The sequence below is a fragment of the Syngnathus typhle genome, linkage group LG15, assembly GCF_033458585.1.
Source record: "Syngnathus typhle isolate RoL2023-S1 ecotype Sweden linkage group LG15, RoL_Styp_1.0, whole genome shotgun sequence".
NCBI lineage: Eukaryota > Metazoa > Chordata > Actinopteri > Syngnathiformes > Syngnathidae > Syngnathus > Syngnathus typhle.
Window position 1 is genome coordinate 11,596,975 of NC_083752.1, and position 22,630 is coordinate 11,619,604.

At 43.3% G+C, this 22,630-nt stretch overlaps 1 protein-coding gene across 8 annotated transcripts in view; it reads left to right on the plus strand.

Annotated features, from left to right (window-relative positions):
* phf14 (PHD finger protein 14) overlaps positions 1–22,630 on the plus strand; it is a 250,685-nt gene that overhangs the window by 49,464 nt on the left and 178,591 nt on the right. For all 8 annotated transcript variants that reach the window (XR_009718204.1, XR_009718203.1, XR_009718205.1 and 5 more), the window contains exons 5-10: positions 8,706–8,865; positions 12,852–12,963; positions 14,475–14,612; positions 19,323–19,469; positions 19,608–19,878; positions 22,005–22,111. Coding sequence is in view for 5 of the 8 variants with exons in the window: in XM_061299944.1 (XP_061155928.1) it covers positions 8,706–8,865; positions 12,852–12,963; positions 14,475–14,612; positions 19,323–19,469; positions 19,608–19,878; positions 22,005–22,111 (935 nt within the window). In the remaining 3 variants the exon portion in view is untranslated. The remainder of the gene's footprint in view (positions 1–8,705; positions 8,866–12,851; positions 12,964–14,474; positions 14,613–19,322; positions 19,470–19,607; positions 19,879–22,004; positions 22,112–22,630) is intronic.

Genomic DNA, 22,630 nt, shown 5'->3' on the forward strand with positions numbered 1-22,630 from the left:
AATCAACGCCAACAAAAAAAATTACATCCAGCCAAGTTAAGACCATACCAAAGACTATAAAAATGGGACCCATTGCCTCCCTGCGTGTGTGACGATCATTGGGACTTAAAAAAAAAAGAAAAAAAAAAAAGTTTTATTTAAAAGAATTCATAAAAATTGGGTGCGTATTATACATGGGTACAGGCTTTTTTCCAGCATCAGCATGCCATTTTTAGGGTGCGTATTATACATGGGGGCGCACTATACACGGAAAAAAACGGTATTTTAGAAATTATTTCATATATAGAGCGCACCGGATTAAAAGGCTCTTAAAATAGTAGCTATACTGCAACAAACTAAGGTTGACTAGGGTTGCATCCACTAGCCAATAACCAATGAGCCCTCTGTAAACAATCACGCTTCTCGAATAGAATAGAATAGATCTTTATTTCTCATTGTCACATGTACAACGAAATTTAAAAAGTGCCAACCGATCCGCGCATGAGATAAAAAATAAATACAATAAATAGAATAAAAAGATTAAAAAAAGTACAAGTTAAAACCCACAGAAGAACATACACAGACGTAATCATTTACGTTTAGCTGCATTCAATGCGACTACCGCTGTAGGGTAAAAACTGTTGGCAAATCTGCTAGTCCTTGACCAAATTGCTCTGTAGCGTCTGCCTGATTGCAACAGTTCGAAAAGGGAGTGGGCAGGGTGGGAAGTGTCCTTCAGAATGTTCTGTGCTTTTTTGAGACAGCGGGTTCTGTGTAGGTCTTCCAGTGTGGGGAGAGGGCAGCCAATGATCTTCTGTGCTGTGTTGATGACCTCTTGGAGTTTTTTCCTCTGAGCAGCAGTGCAGCTGGAGTACCAAACACATATACAGTACGTTAAAGTGCTTTCTATGGAGCAGCGATAGAAGGACACCAGCAGTCTTTGTGTAATGCTGTGCCTCCTCAGAGTCTCTGCTGGGCCTTTTTAAGCAGCTCAGAGGTGTTCACGCCCCAGGTGAAGTCCTCCTCGATGTGGACACCCAAGTAGCGGAAGGAGGAAACCCTCTCCACACAGACCCCGTTGATAAGTGGTGGAATGTCCGTTTTATTTTTCCTCCTAAAATCAAAAAGTCAAAGTCAGCTTTATTGTCAATCCCTTCATATGTCAAGACACACAAAGAAACCAAAATTCCGTTTCGTCTATCCCACGGTGACGAGACATAGTACACGATAGACATACAAGTAGACGTCACAAAAGTACACGGTAGACATACAAGTAGACGACACAAAATAAAAACAAGAAGGCACAAACAATAAATACTAAATAATAAATAAATAATATGAGTGATGAATAAATAATAAATAAATAACCCAATAAATAAGAAGAGAAAAACTGAGACAGTGTGCATACAGCAGACAGTAAGCATAGCGCAAAGTACAGGACGCTATGCAGAAAGGGGGAGCGAGTTCAGGATACTAACAGCCTAGAGTATGAAGCTGTTGGTGAGTCTGGTGGTGCGGGAGCGCAGGCTCCTGTACCTCTTCCCAGAGGGCAGAAGATCAAACAAAGAGTGAGCGGGGTGACTCACATCACTCACAATCGTGGTCGGCTTGCGGGTGAGATGGGAGGTGTAAATGTCCTTCAAGGAGGGGAGTGAAGCACCAATAATCTTGCCAGCCGTGTTCACTATGCGCTGCAGGGCCTTCAAGTTGTAGTCAGTGCAGCTGCCACCCCAAACGGCAATACAGCTGGAGAGGACGCGCTCAATGGTGCCGCGGTAAAATGTAGTCATGACGGCCGGAGGAGCACTCCCTCGCCTGAGTTTCCGCAGGAAGTACAGGCGGCGCTGGGCCTTCTTCGCCAGTGATGTGGTGTTGGTGGACCAGGAGAGATCCTCACTGATGTGCACCCCCAGGAACCTGGCGCTGCTCACTCTCTCCACCACAGCACCGTCGATGGTCAGCGGCAGGTGTTGGGTGTGACCCTTCCGGAAGTCAACAACAATCTCCTTGGTCTTGTCGACGTTCAGCGATGAGGTTGTTGTCCCTGCACCACGTGGTCAGAAGGTCAACCTCCAGCCTGTATTGAGTCTTGTCTCCCTTGGTGATGAGACCCACCAGAGTCGTGTCGTCAGCAAACTTCATCATGCGGTTGCAGTGCAGTCATGCGTCAGGAGGGTGAAGAGCAGCGGACTGAGCACGCAGTCTTGGGGGGCCCCTGTGCTCAGCGTGATGGTGGCGGAGATTTTGTCGCCAACACGTACCACCTGTGGCCTCTGACAGAGGAAGTCCAGTAGCCAGTTGCAGAGGTAGGTACTGAGGCCCAGCTTGTCAAGTTTGCTGATGAGACGTTGTGGCACAATGGTGTTGAAGGCAGAATTGAAGTCCACAAACGGCAATCTCACATACGAGTCCCTTCTCTCCAGGTGGGTGAGGGCCGAGTGGAAGGCAGAGCAGATGGCATCCTCAGAGGACCGTTTGGCTTGGTACGCAAACTGGAAGGGGTCAATGGTGGGGGGGAGAACGGATCGGATGTGCTCCATGACCAGTTCTTTGGTTTTAGCCGTGTTTAGGAGCAGATTGTTCTCTCCGCACCACTCCGATAGCCGGACCACTTCGTCCCTGTAGGCAGACTCATCCCCCTTTGAGATGAGCCCCACCACGGTTGTGTCATCCGCAAATTTCACGATGGTGTTGCTGCGGTGGGCGGGGGTGCATGCATGTGTGTAGTGGGCTCAGTACGCAGCCCTGTGGGGAGCCGGTACCAAGACTGAGAGGTGTGGATGTATGACGGCCCACTCTCACCCTCTGGCTGCGACCCGTCAGGAAGCTCTTAATCCACCTGCAAGTATTATGTGGAAGTCCCAGGCCCTCCAGTATGTCCACCAGTCTGTAGGGGAGGATGGTGTTAAAAGCAGAGCTGAAGTCCACAAAGAGCATCTCCTATAACTAAAACTATCTCCTATAATATGATCGAAACTGACTAAAGTTCGATCTAACACATTGGTACTGCTTACTTATGTTTCCCTTCCATATCGATCCGTAAATTTACTCGAAACATTAACGGAGCAGCCTATTTTGAAATCAAATAGCCTCGTGCGTGTAGCAGCTATCATTATAGCATAAGACACCCGCAAACTCCCATGAGCCTCAGCTCGCAGCCTCCATTAGCCTCAGCAAAGTGTCTTGGCAGCCCGCTGTAAATAATCACGTTTCTCAAACTTTCTCCTATAATATGATCAGAACTCACTAAAGTTCGATATAACACATTGGTACTGCTTACTTATCTTTCCCTTCCATATCGATCCGTAAATTTACTCGAAACATTAACGGAGCAGCCTATTTTGAAATGAAATAGCCTCGTGCGTGTAGAAGCTATCATTATAGCATTAGCCACCCGCAAATTACCATGAGCCTCAGCTCGCAGACTCCCATGAGCCTCAGCAAAGTGTCGTGGCAGCCCCTTGTAAACAATCACGTTTCTCAAACTCTCTCCCATGAAAGTGATCGAAACTGACTAAAGACTGATTTAAGCCATTGTCAAAGTCAAAGTCTACTTTATTGTCAATTTCTTCACGTCAAGACACACAAAGAGATCGAAATTACGTCCCCACTATCCCACGGTGACAAGACATAGTACACAATATACATACATGTACAACACAAAAAGTAAAAACAAGAAGGCACAAACAATGAATAAATAAGAGTGATGAACAAATAATAAATAAACAAATAACAATAAATAAGAGGAGCAAAAATGGAGCAAGTGTGCATACAGCAGACAGTCAGAATATAGCGCAAAAGTACAGGCTCGATAGCATGCTAGCCACTCCAGATGCACAGCAGTGGTGCTGCCTATTTATGATTCCGTTAGATATTGATCCGTAAACGTACTCGAAAACATTAACGGAACAGCCTATTTTGAAATGAAACAGCCTCGCGGATACAACAACTATTCAGTGACGCCCCCTGACCACGGTTGCCGTAATGCTGGGTAGCGATGCGACCTTGTAATTTACTAGTCGTACTAAAACATACTGAAACATTTTGGCAGAGCGCTGTGTACAACGAGTATGGATAAACAAATTCATCAATTGATCCATATATAAGGTGCTCTGCATTATAAGGCGCACTGTGGGTTTTTGAGTAATTTTTAAGTTTTTAAGTGCGCCTAATAGTGCGTAAAATACGGTATATTAAAATTTGACGTCCTATTGCATGCCACATATGTTATCTATGTGAGTTTTTTTTGTTTACATTTTATGCATTAAGGAAGGGAGGGGCCAAACTTACTTCATCAAATGTCTGTTTAAAACAACTCCCACTTAAGACTTCAAGTGTGTGGCCTCATATTATGTGTTCAGAATTGCTTCCTAGATGTGGAAAATGGATTTTAAATTCATTCTTTTCTAAATTTAAATGTGTTTGATGTATTTTAACATGCAGGGCAGTGTTTTTGAGTTCCACAAAACTGTTTATTGACTAAATGTTTTAAAACATTTTACAATCACTGTGATCTGTTTTTTTACGTATAATGCACTTAAATAAATGCTAAACTGAGCAAAAGTGTAAAAGGACAATTCATTTAATGTAAATATTTTTATAATTTATTTCTTATTTGCACTAATACAAAGAAAAAAAGTGGACATACTGTTAGTTCTTTGTAACTTTGGAACGAGTTTACTCGTCTGGTCCCATTGAGATCAGATTAAGCTGTATGCGGCCCCCAGACCAAAATGAGTTTCACACCCCTGGTATATTCTCTACATCTCCGGTTTGCATTAGTTTGCCTGTGAGCCGGAGGCTTTTTATGCTGTCTTTGTCAAAAGGTACGATACAAATCGTATGTATCACTCCACCAGATGAAATCCCTTTAAGTCAATCTAAAAAATAAAAATAAATATATATATATACAACAGACCCCTAGTATTTGTAAAGAAGTTTAGGCCATATTGAGACACTGCAAATGTTCTCTATCAGAAAGGGCCATCCACGCACCAAACAAAATGTAGAGCCGAATAAAAGACTATGTTGCAATTCTTGCTTTTGATGGGCTTTCTTACTCTAACAAAGCAACCAATGGGCATGTAGAAAACTAAGTTTTTAATTTGTAAGTTTCTCATTGCTCAAAATGCCTAAAGGGTGGTTGTGTCACGACTCGTCCTCGATCATGTCTGTGTGCTCGCCCCTCCCCTCCTGTGTGCTCACGTCCGTGGTTTCTGTCTGTGTGCTCGCCCCACCCCTCCTGTGTGCCCATGATTAGTGTGATCATTCTCACCTGCCTCTTGTTACCTGTCTTGTATTTAAGTCCTGTCTGTGTGTCACTCCCTGTCGGATCATTGTTTGTTACTGTCATGAGGTTTTTTTTGTTCCTGTCGTTGGTAATGTCGCCCTGTATCTTTGTTACACGTCTTTTTCGGTCAGTCCTGTGGTTGGTTTTGTTAGGGAGTTATATTAGTTTACCAAGTCTGTATTTTGAGTTCCGCCAATAAACCCAGGTCTAAGCTGCACATGGTCACCCTGCTCCATTTCCACTCTGAACCTGACTGAATTAGAAGTTAGCGTCATCTCACCAACAGAGGCAGACTGCTTTCATCCCTCATTTGTAATGACGACTATTCTCGCACCTGTAATAGCTGCCATAGCAACCACCAACTCCACAGCAAAAATACTACTGAACTCAGGAAATTCGTAGAAGGATTTTACAATGGTTTTGCTTTTTCTTCTTTTGCCCCTGTTTGGCATAATTTCTTTAATCAAGCAATTAGTAGCAACACTGCAGTGTCACCCTAGACCAGGGGTGGGCAAACTTTTTGACTCGCGGGCCGAACTGGGTTCTAAATTTGGACCGGAGGGCCGAACAAGGAGCAGATGTACGTAGTGTAGTCCTGCTTCAATGACTACCGCCCCGTGGCACTTACGCCCATCATCATGAAGTGCTTTGAGCGGCTTGTCATGGAGCACATCCGATCCGTTCTCCCCCCCACCATTGACCCCTTCCAGTTTGCGTACCGAGCCAAGCGGTCTTCTGAGGATGCCATCTGCTCTGCCCTCCACTCGGCCCTCACCCACCTGGAGAGGAGGGACTCGTATGTGAGATTGCTGTTTGTGGACTTCAGTTCTGCCTTCAACACCATTGTGCCACAACGCCTCATCAGCAAACTTGACGCGCTGGGCCTCAGTACCTACCTCTGCAACTGGCTACTGGACTTCCTCTGTCAGAGGCCACAGGTAGTACGTGTTGGCGACAAAATCTCCGCCAGCATCACGCTGAGCACGGGGGCCCCCCAAGGCTGCGTGCTCAGTCCGCTGCTCTTCACCCTCCTGACGCATGACTGCACTGCAACCTACAGCGACAACCGTATCGTGAAGTTTGCTGACGACACGACTCTGGTGGGTCTCATCACCAAGGGAGACGAGACTCAATACAGGCTGGAGGTTGACCTTCTGACCACGTGGTGCAGGGACAACAACCTCCTGCTGAACGTCGACAAGACCAAGGAGATTGTTGTGGACTTCCGGAAGGGTCACACCCAACACCTGCCGCTGACCATCGACGGTGCTGTGGTGGAGAGAGTGAGCAGCGCCAAGTTCCTGGGGGTGCACATCAGTGAGGATCTCTCCTGGTCCACCAACACCGCATCACTGGCAAAGAAAGCCCAGCGCGGCCTGTACTTCCTGCGGAAACTCAGGCGAGCGAGCGCTCCTCCGGCCGTCATGACTGCATTTTACCGCGGCACCATTGAGAGCGTCCTCTCCAGCTGTATTGCTGTTTGGGGTGGCGGCTGCACTGACTACAACTTGAAGGCCCTGCAGCGCATAGTGAACACTGCTGGTAAGATTGCTGGTGGTTCGCTCCCCTCCTTGAAGGACATTTACACCTCCCATCTCACCCGCAAGGCGACCACAATTGTGAGTGATGCGAGTCACCCCGCTCACTCTTTGTTCGAGCTTCTGCCCTCTGAGAAGAGGTACAGAAGCTTGCGCTCCCGCACCACCAGACTCTCAAACAGCTTCATACTCCAGGCTGTTAGGATCCTGAACTCGCTCCCCCGTTCTGCGTAGCGTCCTGTACTTTTACTGTCTGTACTGTCTGTATGCACACTGGCTCTTATTTGTTGTGTTATCTGTTTATTTATTATTTATTATTACTCTTATTATTTATTGTTTGTGCCTTTTTGTTTATGATGTTTTTTTACTTTTGCGCTATGCTTGCTGGCTCCGTTTTGCTCCTCTTATTTATTGTGTTATCTGTTTATTTATTATTTATTCATCACTCTTACTATTGATTGTTTGAATTTTTGCCTTCTTGTTTTTATATTGTGTCGCGTACTTGTATGTCTATCGTGTTATGTGTCTCGTCACCGTGGGATAGAGAAAAACGTAATTTCGGTCTCTTTGTGTGTTGTGACATGTGGAGAGATTGACAATAAAGCTGACTTTGACTTTGACTTTGAAGTAATATAAGCGACCTGTAAAGGTCATTGCATAAAAAATTTTGGTAGGTAGTAAAGCATGGATATTCCAAACAAGTTTTTTGAAAACAAATGCATTTATTAACAGCATTAAAAAAAAAAAGAAATTCACTAAAAAAACCTCTCTCAGTGATTCTCATAAAATACGACACTGTTATTATGAATAACAGTCTCCATCACTTCAGTGCCTGCAGGTCAGATTAATGAAAGATGTTTATCTTATGAGATCACATCAAGCGGCAAACATTCTGACCAAATATATCATCTTGAAGAATCGGTGAAAGCATACATCCAAATAAAGTAATCAAAACGGCAACACGGTGAGTGGTATCTGAAAATCAGAGCAGAGTTTTAGCTCACAAACACCTGGTAACAGAGGTGAGGAAACGGGAAACACTTCCTTAAAGTAAGCCTTAAGAACTTTACAGGTTAAGATTAGTCGCAAACAGGTGGTGCATCAATGTCCTTGAGCATCCTGCATTGTTTGAAAAATGAGAATGGTCGCTAGTTTCAATCCCTGCTATGTGTACAAAATATCATATTCAAAATTCCTCCCCTTCATTTTCAGTGGGAACAGTGTTTTGCTAGTGCGTCATAGTCTGGAGTAAAATTTGTTGTGGCAATTCTTAGGAGAGATCCGAGGTGTTGGTCGTTTACCTCGATCTGTGACGGGTTGATGTTGACGTACATGTGGCTGAACGTCACGTCGCGTACGTCGAGCCAAATTGGCCACTCTCTTTTAAACACTCGGCACTGTGTCCACCTTTTTAACTCAGCGACTCATTTTAATGGAAGGATTCCAGGGGAAGGTTTGTGGGTGGCTTTAGCGCAAAACTGCATCTGAAAGCTCAGCGCGCGAATTACAAGAATGCTGTCGTCACAGCCCACGCTCTAAATTCGGGACTGATACAAATAGAGCGCGAGTGCGCCATGTCCGTACTACTGAGTACGTACACGCACTTGTGAGTGTGCACCGAGCTTTCTGACACGGCTTCCGGTAGTAAATGCACAGGCGAGCGCTTCCCCATCTACTGGGGAAACGCAGTCATTGCAGGCAATACGACCAAAAAAATGTTGAATACAATTTATTCAGGTTTGGCGGGCCGGATTAAACGGTCCCGTGGGCCGGATATGGCCCGCGGGCCGTAGTTTGCCCACCCCTGCCCTAGACCCACAAATTGTACAATGTATTGTGCTTTTAATGAGATGTAAGTTATATCTTTATTGCTATAACAAACATTTCTGTATTTTTAGGGTGTTACGGCGTTGATGGCGAGAGTGATTCTATAATGAGCTCAGCATCAGAGAACTCAACAGAACCTTGGTTTTGTGATGCCTGTAAGAATGGAGTGATGCCAAGCTGTGAGCTCTGCCCCAACCAGGATGGTATCTTCAAAGAGACAGATGCCGGGAGGTAAGTTACAGTGGCAGAAAGACTCATCGGAGAGATGCCATTCAGATGAAGCAAAATAGATATATGCAGAATCAAATAAAAATGATATAGCCTGCCAAAGGTTATTGAGATTGTACTTGTGTTCAGTTGCAGAAGAGAAAATGTACTTAGGGAGGAGACCAGTTGAGGAATGAGAAGAGGAAGAAAAGAGATAGTGAAATAAACGTAATAAGAGAAAAGAGCGTTATGAAGAGTGTAGACTTCAGCCACGTTATCGCTGATAATGCTCCTTAGCCAGCCTGCACCTGAATTTGCTACTTCAGTAGGGCATGAAAAACACAGCAAATTAAACTGTGAAGCAGTTGCCTGCTTGAGACATTGTTCTCTATATTGGACTTTGGATTCATTTCCCTTCAGTCTATATTTGAAAATTTGTGACACCAAACTGAAGCCTGTGGGTCAGGAGCACCCAAAATCTATGAGTAAATTTTTCATGCTTTAAAAAGTAGGAATTCCTTTTTGTGTTTGTTTTTAAATAACTGCTGCATAGTACTGCACCCGTATTTTTCAGAGTATAAGTCGCACCAGAGTATAAGTCACACCAGCCATAAAATGCACAATAAAGGGTAAAAAAAAACATATAAGTCACACCTGAGTATAAGTCGCATTTTTGGGGGAAATTTATTTGACAAAATCCAACACCAAGAACAGACATTAATAGGCAACGGGCTGAACGCTACGGTATGCTAACGTTACATAAAAACTTAAAAGAGGAACTCAGAATGTGCCAGATGTAACATATTAGGAGTTAGTAAAATAACAAACATAAATATGTTTATTTAACCATCTGTGTCACTCCAAATCATTAAATCCATAGAAATCTTCGTCCTGTGTCACTTATAAACAACTCCGCTGACTCCGGAAGTAAATGCGGCGCTGACGTCACACTCATCGTCAGTTGTGGTTCCAATTATTCCACAGGCCTATATAACTACATATAAACTGTATATCAAATAACTATAACATAAGTAACAAGTTTATCAAACTCCAAATCATTAAATCCATCGAAATCTTCGTCCACTGTGTTACTTGTAAACAACTCAGCTGACTCCGGAAGTAGATACGGCGCTGACGTCAGACTCGTCAGTTGCAGTTCCAATCATCCCACAGGCCTAGAGCGCCCTTATGCAGTTTAGTGTGAAAATAACATGTGAAGTGATATACTAGTAAGTACCGTTTTTTTCCGTGTATAATGCGCCCCCATGTATAATACGCACCCTAAAAATGGCATGTTGATACTGGAAAAAAGCCTGTACCCATGTATAATACGCACCCAATTTTTTTAAATTTATTATTATTTTTTTTTTTTTTTTTTTTCAAGTCCCAATGATCGTCACACACGCAGGGAGGCAATGGGTCCCATTCTTATAGTCTTTGGTATGGTCTTAACTAGGCTGGATGTATTTTTTTTTTGTTGGCGTTGATTTCTCCGACTGCCCGTAAAGGCACCACCGCGATCAGTGCGGACTTGTGAAAAAGGCGTGCGGACATGTGAAAAAGGCGGCTCTGTATGGGAGAGACGTTTTAAGAGGAATAAAAACACCCTCGGAAACCAAAACTTGCCCCTCGTCGTGACTCGGAGCCGCAACAAATGTTTCGAATTTGTGTAGGGTACATTGTGACAGCAAACAAGCAGGTGATCAAGCAAGCGTCTGATACGAGAGCATTGCGTTCGTATGGAGCGTGTTTAAAGTGAACAGCAGAGACGAAAGGAACAAGGCAAAGTGTTGTGAAATAAAACATTACCTGTAATACGCATTTTGTTATTTGCTGATTGTATTAAACTATCACATTCATTGTCAGTCAAGAAAAGGACTATTCGCATCGGATCCATAGTGCGCATGTGCAGTGATACTGCCTCGGTATGACGTCCGGTCCGCGATGGAGATTAAAAAACAAACAATATCTGACAATAACACACCATCAAGGATTGCACCATCGCATCAAACGATGTGTCGTCAATTATGAATTTTACTGACTGTGTTGGGCAGGATGGCTGAATGCGATGCGCGATTGACATCAAACAAGAAGAAAGGTGATTTCAAGTTTTATTTCGAGGGAGATTTGTCATGTCTCGTCCCCAGTTTTGCTATGTGTCTAGGTTGCTATAGTTTCTGTTCGCGTCGCCCCTCCCTTCCTGTGTCACCTCAATCAATGTAACGTGTTTTGTATTTAAGTCCTGTCTGCCCCTCGCTCACCGTCGGATCATTGCATGTGTTACTGTCATGATGTCTGTTTGGTTTCTGTTCCTATCTTTGGTAATGTCACCCTGTCTTTTTGTTCCACGTCTTTGTCGGTCAGTCCTGTTGTTGGTTTTGTTGTACCATGATTTTCTTAAAAAAAAAAAAAAAAAAATTACCCATGTATAATGCGCACCCCAGATTTTAGGACAATAAATTAGTTACATTTTGCGCGTTATACACGGAAAAAACGGTAATACGGTAATGATCAAGTAATAATGTGTTTATAATTTTACATATAAGTCACTACCTATAGTCTGAAAAATACGGTAGCCGTCGGCACAATTGACTGCAAAACGCACATTTGATTAATTGCTTTTCAGCACATCTCACTTGTCACAAAGTAATTTGCGCTTCTTAAACTTGGTCTCGGTGTTAATCTGTTCAATTGCCTCATATTTACTAACTTGTTGCACTTTGAACTCTGTCGATGCCATTCAGCCAGTTTGGTCAAACTGGTCCTCACTGGTCGGTTAAGCCTTACATCGGGCTTTGCAGACTTTGTTTAATATTTAGGCTTGCTCTAACTGTCGACCCTGTAAGCAAAATGTTTCCATCAACTACGTGCCACTTTTTTCCTCAAGAAGCCATAGACAAGTGGAGTTTTTTTTTTCTCTCTGTGGGTCATTCTCACACTTTTTTGAGATATGACTAAACGTAATTCTTTCACTGATTCTTCAAGATGATGTATTTGATTAGAATGTTTGCCGTTTGATGTGATTTCGCCTCATTCGATTTCATTTCATAAATCTGACCTGCAGGCGCTGAAGTTATGGAAATTGTTATTCATAATTTTGGTGACATTTTTTTTTTAATGCTGTTAATAAATGCATTGGTTTTCAAAAAAGTTTTTTGAATATCCATGCTTTAATATCTACTAAAAGTAAAAACATTTTATGCAATGACCTTTACTTGTCATTTATTGTCAGGTTTAATTCGCTGACTGAATAATATTAAGAGGAGAGCAACAGCAAACAAACCACAAGTGAGACAGAAAGCCACTAAAAGGGGAGGGGGAAAGCATGTGGGCTTTGTCTCGTAAGGAAAAATCACTAGGTGTTTACATACTGATAAGAACATCTGGGAAGAGGAGTTTGAGTGGACTGGATACAGAAGAGAAAACCTTTGACCTCTAGTTACAACATAGCAGGGGAAGTTTTACGACATTGTGTAGGATGGGACAAGCTAGGTTATTTATTACTGGTTATATACATTCCAACCTAATCCTACGATCAAGATAGTTAGGAAAAAAACTGACTTTAATGGTCACTTGGAGGTTCATCTGGGATGCAAGACAGCAATGAGGCATGTTGTCTAACAAAGTGGTCTTTGCTAGAAAGGAACTGTCTCGGTAGATGTCTTCTTTTTGCTGAGTCGTCAGCTGCGTCCTGTCTGACCCAGCTGTAATCTCTCTTCTGTGGTACATCATAAAAACAGCAAGGCCAAACAGCAAGCATATATTGCAGTACTATTGGGGTAAAGCATTGATTAGAGAACGCATTATGACATATATATACATTTTCCTAACATTTACATTACTTCACACAAAAACTACACCCATCTGCTCCTGGTTCGGCCCCCCGGTCAAAATTTAGAACCCAATTTGGCCCGCGAGTCAAAAAGTTGCCCACCCCTGAGTTAGACTGTAAGTAGTTTGTTCTTTGCACAAGTTTCAGCCAGTTTTATATTGTCAATCTATATTTTCAGATGGGTGCATGTGGTTTGTGCACTTTATGTTCCTGGGGTTGCATTTGGAGACATCGATAAACTCCGACCAGTGACTCTCACTGAGATGAACTATTCAAAATATGGGGCGAAGGCAAGTATTTTATTCCCATTTTGATGTCCAGTGCTGTGAAGAGTATTTCCCCTTTTCTGATTTGAGATTTTGTTTCATATTTATCACGCTAAATGTATTAAATTAAGCAAATGGAATATACTACCCAATTTGGTCAAGACCGGCACAAAGGGTGAATTGTGAGTAATAAGGGAGGCAGGTAGTTTTCTTCAGGTGGTCCACTTTTCTTTGTATTTTCCAAAAGGGAAAAAATACAAACCAAAGTGCAAAATCTGCATTGAAGGATTGGCTAGGGAGCATGACTTCTCCACAATCAGTTTTGACAATGATCTTATGGGGGACCTTAAATATGTTCAAGTCAATTGGGTAAAACTATTAGAACGCCACTGGTTTATAAAATTAGCTCGCTAATTAGCGTACTTTCTGGACTATAAACCGCACTTGATTATAAACCGCACGAGCAAAAATGAGGGGAAAATCTTTTTCATACATAAGCCGCATGTGCCCGCGAGTTATTTACAAAAAAAGACTGAAAAAAAAGTTACTGAGAGGCGTCTTTGTCTTCCTTCTGTGCACTGAAACCATCGAAGTCTTCCTCTTCAGTGTCTGATTGGAATAGCGTCAGATATACTTCGCCACACACTTTCTCAGCGACAACCATAATAAACCTAATGTGCAGGGAACACTAGAACACACAACTAATACCAAATAAAATGGGACCGCTTACAGGGGTAAAGTTGGCAATGTGATACGAGCTAAACGTATAGCTCCAGTGTAGACGTGACCGGGAAATAAATAAAGAAAAGGGTGATGCAACAAGATGTCATCAACAATAGCCCAGTGCCCTCTAGTGACCGGAGGAAACCTCTTTAGTGCATGAGCAGCTCTAGTTCCTTTAAGAGCCACATCGACTCCCTGGAACTTCGGCATCATAAAATCGGCATAATATGCATTTCTTTTGTCCCGCATAATGAAGGTTTGTATATAAAAGCTTCCTTTCTTCAATAATGCCCGTCTGGATCTCGTTCTCTCTTTGTCTCAATTATACAGCACTATTTGCCTGGCGGACGGACATGCGATCAACACACCACTCTTCTCCCCAGTGACCGTGTGTCTGGTCACATATCCCTCTGCCCAGTAAAGCGGTGCCGCACAGCAGCGCGCCACAGCCATTTTAAAAGTGTTTTTGTATTAGTCATCACAAAAATCACGAAAAATCCATAGATACGCCGCACTGGAAGACAAGCCGCAGGGTTCAAAGCTTGTGCAAAAATTATCGTCTTAAAGTCCGGAAATTACGGTACTTGGTTTAGCTTTGTGAGATTGTTTTGAATACCTGAAACATTTAAGTGTGATGAATCTGTAAAACAATAAAACACAAATATGGAAAATACTCATCCAGATAGACTATAAGTAAATTGCTGTTTCTTTTGACTGTACCCCAGGATTATTTGGTAAACAGTCTCCACCAGAATAGATCAGAGCAGGTATTTTTTTGTTTGAACGTATTCAAACACGTGTTAATTTTTTAGGAGTGCAGTTTCTGCGAAGATCACCGCTTTGCCAGGACTGGTGTGTGCATTAGCTGTGATGCAGGGATGTGTCGGTCCTACTTCCATGTCACTTGTGCACAGAGAGAGGGGCTCCTGTCCGAAGCTGCTGCAGAAGAGGTGACGAACATACTCACTTTGTAATACTATTGTGGGGTAAAAATGAAAAATGCCCTCTCCGGATCGGGGATAAGATCCTGCCCCAAGTGGAGGAGTTCAAGTACCAGGGGCTTGTTCACGAGCGAGGGCAGGATGGAGCGTGAGATCGACGATGAATGATGGGGAACTAACTGGCTAAGCACTGACGAATGTGGGTTTTCATCCATCACCAGAATCGTTACTATTTGTGTCAGTACTCAACAAACTTTCTCAGTCCATCACTGACGGACTCCTGTTTCACTGACGATTGATGAAAACGTGTACCATGTTAGTTCAGAAAGGTGCTTATATAATGGAGTTGCTTAGAGCAGCAGAGTGCATTCACTATATATTGCATCGCCATAAATGCTCAGCTTTGACCAATGGTGCTCCAGATACCTCAGGGCTGATCTTCACGTGCATTTGATTTTTTTGTTGGCAGAGTAGTAGCGATGGCAGATGAAGAATTTACAGTTGAGGAAAATGATGACGTTAGCATTTGTGCGTTGACAATGAGATGAGTCCACAGGCGCAAGCGGGACAGATTGCATATTACAGATCCCTATCAAACACTATCAAGCGCATTTTAGTATCGCAATGGCAGATGGAAAGAACTATTGTACAATGGTGAGCCTTTGTGATCATACAAAAGGCAAGCAAGTTTAGGTCACGAGCCCTGTGTAGTTAGACTTGCATGTCCTATTCGTTGAGACAAGCATTATTACTTGGCAGGATCAGCCAGGCTGCCTCGGAATTAGGACAGGGCTGGTGGCAGGCTGGACAACTCCATGCATGCACGCTGGCCATGTTGCTCAATAAGCCTTTTCTTTGTGCTTTGTTCAGGAAACAAAGGGTTGATGAACACTTCATTTTAATGACCAAGTGTGAAGTAAACCTTTACAAATTATTTTAACAGTTAAACGTTGTGTTAAATTTTAACGTAACCCACCCATGTTCTTCACATATACAGTATACAGTAATCCCTCGCTACTTTGCGCTTCACATATCGCAGCCTCGCTCTATCGGGGATTTCTTTCGAAACAAATATTGCGGATAGATTCGGTGCACCGCGACCCCCGTGGGGACAAAGCGGTACAGAAAATAGATGGATAGATTCGGTGCATTGCAGATTTTTTTGTTGTTTGTTTTTGGTTTTATGTCTCACTCTCGCACACACATTCACATCGTCATATGCAGGAATGAAGCACTAAAGGGAGGCAACAAGACAGGCAAGTGCACCACCCCTCTACCATCAGCGACATTGAACGTCACTTGGAGCGTGCGGCTTTGTCTGATCACACTAATGGCCAATGGGAACGTGTTGCGCTGTGTCCTTGCAGCTGATTGGCTTAGCAGTTCTAACTACAATTTATCTCAGCCTTCCGCACTGTATCCACTCCGTCTATGTCAACATATCGGCAGCACCTCAGACTTGCACTTCATTACACACATACTATCACGTCTCGGCTCCTCAATCGCCAAGCGGAGTAGAACTGCATGTCTGCTCAACTGCTCGGATCATCATGTTTGCCCGTCATATGCAGGAATCGAAGCACACAACTGCACCCCTACACCATCAGCGACTCCCCGATGCGTCGCGGCTTTCTGCGGCGTCACTTGGAGCGCGCGGCTCTGTCTGACACTAATGGCCAATAAGAACATGTTGGGCTGTGTCCTTTCAGCTGATCGGCTTAGGAACAATATATTTACTCTTTTATCTTCTTTATTTTCTTATTTATTTAAATGAATAAATAAAAGAAGCCTCCCCAAACATGTTCAGTCACTCACAATCAAGGATTGTCCACAAATGCGTGAGAAAATAGTTGAACAGTTTAAGAACAACATTTCTCAAAGCAAAATTGCAAGGAATTTAGAGATTTCAACATCTACGGTCCATAATATCATCAAAAGGTTCATAGAATCTGGTGAAATCTCTGCACGTAAGCGCCACAGCCGGAAACCAAGACTGAATGACCGTGACCTTCGATCCCTGCCTTAAAAATCGACATGAGTGTGTAAAGGATATCACCAAATGGGCTCAGGAAAACTTCAGAAAACCACTGTCAGTAAATACAGTTGTAGGGATCAGTAAGTGCTGGTTAAAACTCTACCATGCCAAGCAAAAGCCGTTTATGAACAACATCCAGAAACGCTGCCGGGTTCTCTGGGCCCGAGCTCATGGAAAATGGGCTCATGTAAAAATGGACTGATGCACAATGGAAAAGTGTTTTGTGGTCTGATGAGTCCACTTTTCAAATTGTTTTTGGAAACACTGGACGTTGTGTCCTCCGGACCAAAGAGGAAGCGGACCATCCGGACTGTTATCAACGCAAAGTTCAAAAGCCAGCGTATGTGATGGTAGGGGGGGTGCATTAGTTCCCATGGAATGGGTGACTTACATTTCTGTGAAGGCAACATAAATCCTGAAAAGTACATACAGATTTTGGAACAACATATGCTGCCATCCAAGCGACGTCTTTTTCATGGACACCGCTGCTTATTTCAGCAAGATAATCCCAAGCCACATTCTGCACGTGTTACGACAGCGTGACTTCAAAGTAAAAGAGTCCAGGTTCTCCCCTGGCCCGCTTGCAGTCCAGACCTGTTTCCCATTGAAAATGTGTGGCGCATTATGAAACGTAAAATACGACAGGGAAGACCCCGGACTGTTGAACTGAAGCGGTTCATCAAGCAAGAAAGGGAAAGAATTCCACATGGGAGAATTAGTCTCCTCTCTTCCAAAACGTTTCAGTGTTATTAAAAGGAAAGGTGATGTAACAAAGTGGTAAACATGCCCTTTCCCAACTTCTACCGCACATGTTGCAGCCATGAAATTACAATTTATTATTTGAAAAATAAAATGAAGTTTGTTAGAGTGGTGCTCACTCTAAATTATTTCTGCAAGAACCACACGGGAGACAGCGTGCCCTTTTTAAGCACTTGCAAATGGAGAGTCATTCGCCGCTGTGCGTACAGCGACGAATGAGTTCTGACTCACGCCTCTTGCAAGAGCATTTTTATTGAGAGAAACAGGGTGGGGGTGAGAGTGGACAGGATGGGGTTGAAGCCCTGGCCTGCTGGTCAAAGCACAGCAGGGGGTCTTTTACGACATTGTGTAAACAAAACAACTTTGATTGCTTCCTTTGCAGCTGGTCAATCAGCTCAAAAGATCTTACCACTTTGTTGTACTACATTTCTTAAGACAGGACAACCTAGGTTAATTATTACAGGTTACATTCCAACATAAGCATAAGATCAAACTAACAAAGCTTGAGTTTGAGCATTAAATATGTTGTCTTTGTAGTGTATTCAATTGAATATAGGTGGAAAAGGATTTTCAAGTCATTGTATTTTGGTTTTATTTACATGTTACACAATTTCCCAACTTCAACCGAATCCGGTTTGTACTCTTCAACTGTGAGTGATGGAATTTAAAAGAAAAAAAACTGAAAATCACATTGTATGATTTTTAAATAGTGAATTTCCATTTTATTGTATGGAATCAGTATTTGATACATCAGAAAAACAGAACTTAATATTTGGTGCAGAAACCTTTGTTTGCAATTACAGAGAGCAAACGTTTCCTGTAGTTCTTGACCAGGTTTGCACACACTGCAGCAGGGATTTTGGCCCACTCCTCCATATAGATCTCCTCCAGAGCCTTCAGGTTTCGGGGCTGTCACTGGGCCACATGGACTTTAAGCTTCCTCCAAAGATTCTCTATTGGATTCAGGTCTGGAGACTGGCTAGGCCACTCCAGGACCTTGAGGTGTTTCCTACGGAGCCACTCCTTAGTTGCCGTGGCTGTGTGTTTTAGGGCGTTGTCATGCTGGAAGACCCGGCCGCAACTCATCTTCCCTCTAACTGAGGGAAGGAGGTTGTTGGCTAAGATCTCACAATACATGGCCCCATCCATCCTTCCCTGAACACAGTGCAGTCTTCCTGTTCCCTTTGCAGAAAAACATCCCCAAAGAATGATGTTCCCACCGCCATGCTTCACAGTTGGGATGGTGTTTTGGGGTTGTACTCATCATTCTTCTTCCTCCAAACACGACGAGTGGAGTTTAAACCAAAAAGTTCTATTTCTGTCTCATCAGATCACATGACCTTCTCACATTCCTCCTCTGGATCATCCAGATGGTCATTTGCAAACTTCAGATGGGCCTTGACATGCGTTGGCTTGAGCAAGGGCACCTTGCGTGCACGGCAGGATTTTAATCCTTTACGACGTAGTGTGTTACTGATGGTTTTCTTTGAGAGTGTGGTTCCAGCTCTATTCGCGTCATTCACCAGGTCCTGCCGTGTAGTTCTGGGCTCATTCCTCACCTTCCTCATGATCATTGATGCCCCTCGAGGTGAGATCTTGCATGGCGCTCCAGACTGAGGGAGATTGACCGTTGTCTTGAATTTCTCCTATTTTTAATTAATGCACCAACAGTTGTTGCCTTCTCACCATGATCAGATAGGGGTACTAAGGAGTGACTCCGTAGGAAACTTCTCAAGGTCCTGGAGTGGCCTAGCCAGTGTCCAGACCTGAAATATCAGCAGTGTATCAAATACTTGTTCTCCGCACTGTATAATGTTTGTTTTCTTGTAAAGTGAATTCCGGAAATGAAAGCATTCTAACACGCAGATACTATCCCCATCTATTTATAACACTCAAATTAATGTAAATATTTTCCAACCCTGTAGGATATTGCAGATCCATTTTTTGCTTATTGCAAGCAGCATGCAGACCGCTTTGATAGGAAGTGGAAAAGAAAAAACTACTTGGCTTTGCAGTCATACTGTAAGGTGTCGGTGCTTGAGCGAGAGAAACAGCTCACTCCTGAAGCTCAGGTAAGATCGCACACGATGTTACATAAGGTGCTTATTTCCAGGAGGATATTCAACACTACTTGTGAACTATAATTTACTTGCACATTGAAATACGAGTGTAGTTTACTCTGATTTAAATGCTTAATGCATCTGCACCAGGGCCGGATCACAACTCGCCTGCAACAATACCGCACAAAAGCAGAGTTGTCCAGGAACACACGACCTCAAGCATGGGTGCCAAGGGAGAAGCTGCCACGACCTCTGACCTCTAGTGCATCAGCCATCAGGAAGTTAATGAGAAAGGCAGAGCTGATGGGCATCAGCACAGACATTTTCCCGGTGGACACATCTGACACCAATGCAAGCATGGATGGCCGTCGGAAACACAAGCAGCCTGCACTCACGGCAGACTTTGTCAATTATTACTTAGGTAAGAATATGTGGACCTCTCAAAGTCCCAGCACATTCCTTTGTCCTTGGTTTGTGTTTTAGTGTAAGCTACTTTATGCTAACTAAAGTAGTGATGGGATGATAGCTTGTTCAGTGGTAGTTAAAAAATTGAACAATTTACTGTTTTGTCAGTACATCCTTCGTTCTTTGACCGTGATCTGGGCAGTCTTCCGTCATCATCAATCAATTCCTCGTTATTTTAAAAGAAGTTTCCTCCATCAGTCTATTGTCATTCCCCACCTCACCTCCCAAATAAATTCGCCCCACCTTGGGTATTGAAGTTGGGCCTTGCACGTTGATAGAGCAGAGCGTTAACCAGTGTACCACGGCTACAGAGAATACCATAGTAGCCTGCAAGCCGCAGTTGTTCAGACCAAGAAGGCTGCGGAATTCATGGGCAGCTTTGTGCCTCTTGTTGGTCCCGTAGTTGGCAGGGCTTGAGGGATAACAAAAAGAAAGCAGTTCCAGTTGCTATGTCATCCTTTGTTGCTTAGGAAATGAATCAGGTGTTTTTTTACCCCTTATTTCAATGAAAAATCCCCCGCCTCTTCTCTGGTACATGTGGCGGGAGTGACTTAAGCTAGTGAACACCTGCCGCCAAACTCCCATGCCAAAGACACATTTTACGTCCAAAGGGAACTTAGCACAATAAACATACAAAAGACAACCTGGGCTTGTGTCAGTCATCAGTGAAATTGGGTGTTCATCTGTGACAGACTCAGACCATAGGTGAGGGTTAGAATGTAGCTGAACCAGTAAATTGAGAGCTTTGCCTTTCGACTCAGTTCATTCTCCACCACGACAGACCGATAATGGGTCCGCATCACAGCAGATGCTGCACCAATCCGCCTGTCGATCTCCCATTCCATCCTGCCCTCACTCGTGAACAAAAACCCAAGATACTTGAACTCTTCCACATGGGGCAGATCTCATCTCTTACCAGGAGAGGCCATTCCATCTTTTTCTAACTGAGGACCATAGTCTCAAGTTTGGAGGTGCTGATTTTCAATTCAGTCGCCTCACACTCTGCTGCGAACCGCTTCAGAGAGATAGAGATCATAGCTTGAAAAAGCCAACAAATAAATTAAATAACAATAAATTATGAACAGAATCTGTGACAAAGGGCCTCGCCAAACGGCTCCGACACCTGAGTTTTTGGATTAGCGTCCGCTTGAGCTATTTTCTGCTTGGCCATCCCGTACCTCTCAGCTGCCTTCAGAATCCCACAAGCCACCAATGCCCGATAAGATTATTTCTTCAGCTTGATAGCATCCTTAACCGCTGGTATCCACGTCAGGCACCAACCGCCTTACAACTTGAATACACTTGAATAAGCTCTAATTGGTCACCTCAAGACTGGAGGCATGGAACATGGTCAACCCAGACTCAATGTCTTCCGCCTTCGTCGGGAAGTCGGCAAAGTTCTGCCAAACGTGGGAGTTGAAACTCTTTCTGAAATGGCACTCCGAGACATTCCAAGTAAACCCTAATAATATGTTTGGGTCTGCCAGGTCGAACCGGCATCTTCCCCCACCATCAGAGCCAACACACCACCAGGCGTGATCAGTTGATAGCTTCGTCCTTCTCCTAACCTGCGTGTCCAAAACATCTGGCAAATCCGATGACATGACTTTGTAGTCAATCCGATGACATGACTACAAAGTCGATCATCGAACCACAGTCTGTGCCGTGCACAGTCCAATAAAAGAACACCACTCGGTTTCTGATTGAGGGGGGAGCATTCTTCCCAGTAACGCCCTTCCAGGTTTCACTATCATTGCCCACGTGAGCATTAAAATGTGCATAGGCAAAAACAGTCAGGACAAGGAAAGGACAAAAAATATAATAATCCTGATCATTTGAATCTGGTGTGTTGGAGGAAAACTTCTAAAATAGGTGGGACTGAGGCTTTTGAAGACCAGCATTGCCTATTCGTCCTTATAACAGCATAGTTTTCTTCATACGATTCATGATTGTGAGGCCCTTGCAAATAACCTTAAATACACAATTTTACCAATCACTAGAATTAATATCTGCCATTGGTACACTCTGATTTTGCTACATAGATTGATTTTGCTATTGATATTTTGTCCCATTGATATCCAGAGCGTAATTTGCGAATGATCCAGATCCAGGACAACATATCTGAACAGAAGACCTTAAAAGACAAGCTGGAGAATGAGCAAGACAAACTGCACGTGGAGTACAACAAGGTGAGTGAACAACCTAAACCAGTTTTTATGAAACCATCCATTGAGTATATTCCTGAATTAATTAAACTAGGTTTATCAGGGTTTTTTTACAGTTACCTTTGTACCAGCAAATGCTTTCTGCTTACCAGGATTTGTATGTGGCTTTACGTGCATTTGCCAAAACTATGTTAACAGTGTTGGATCAAATCAGTTTTAAACTAGACTTAGACAGACTTTATTGTCATTTTGTAAACACTTGGTGCACACAAAACAAAATTTCGTTGCACACTAATACAGATTCAGTCATATTTCTTTGAATAAGACTTCAATTACCGTATTTTCCGGAGTCGCTCCGGAGTACAAGTCGCACCAGCCATAAAATGCATAATAAAGAAGAAAAAAACATATATAAGTCGCACCGGAGTACAAGTCACATTTTTGGGAGAACTTTATTTGACAAAATCCAACATCAAGAATGGATATGAACACGCAACAACAGGCTAAACGATACGGAATGCTAACATTACATAAACACAAACG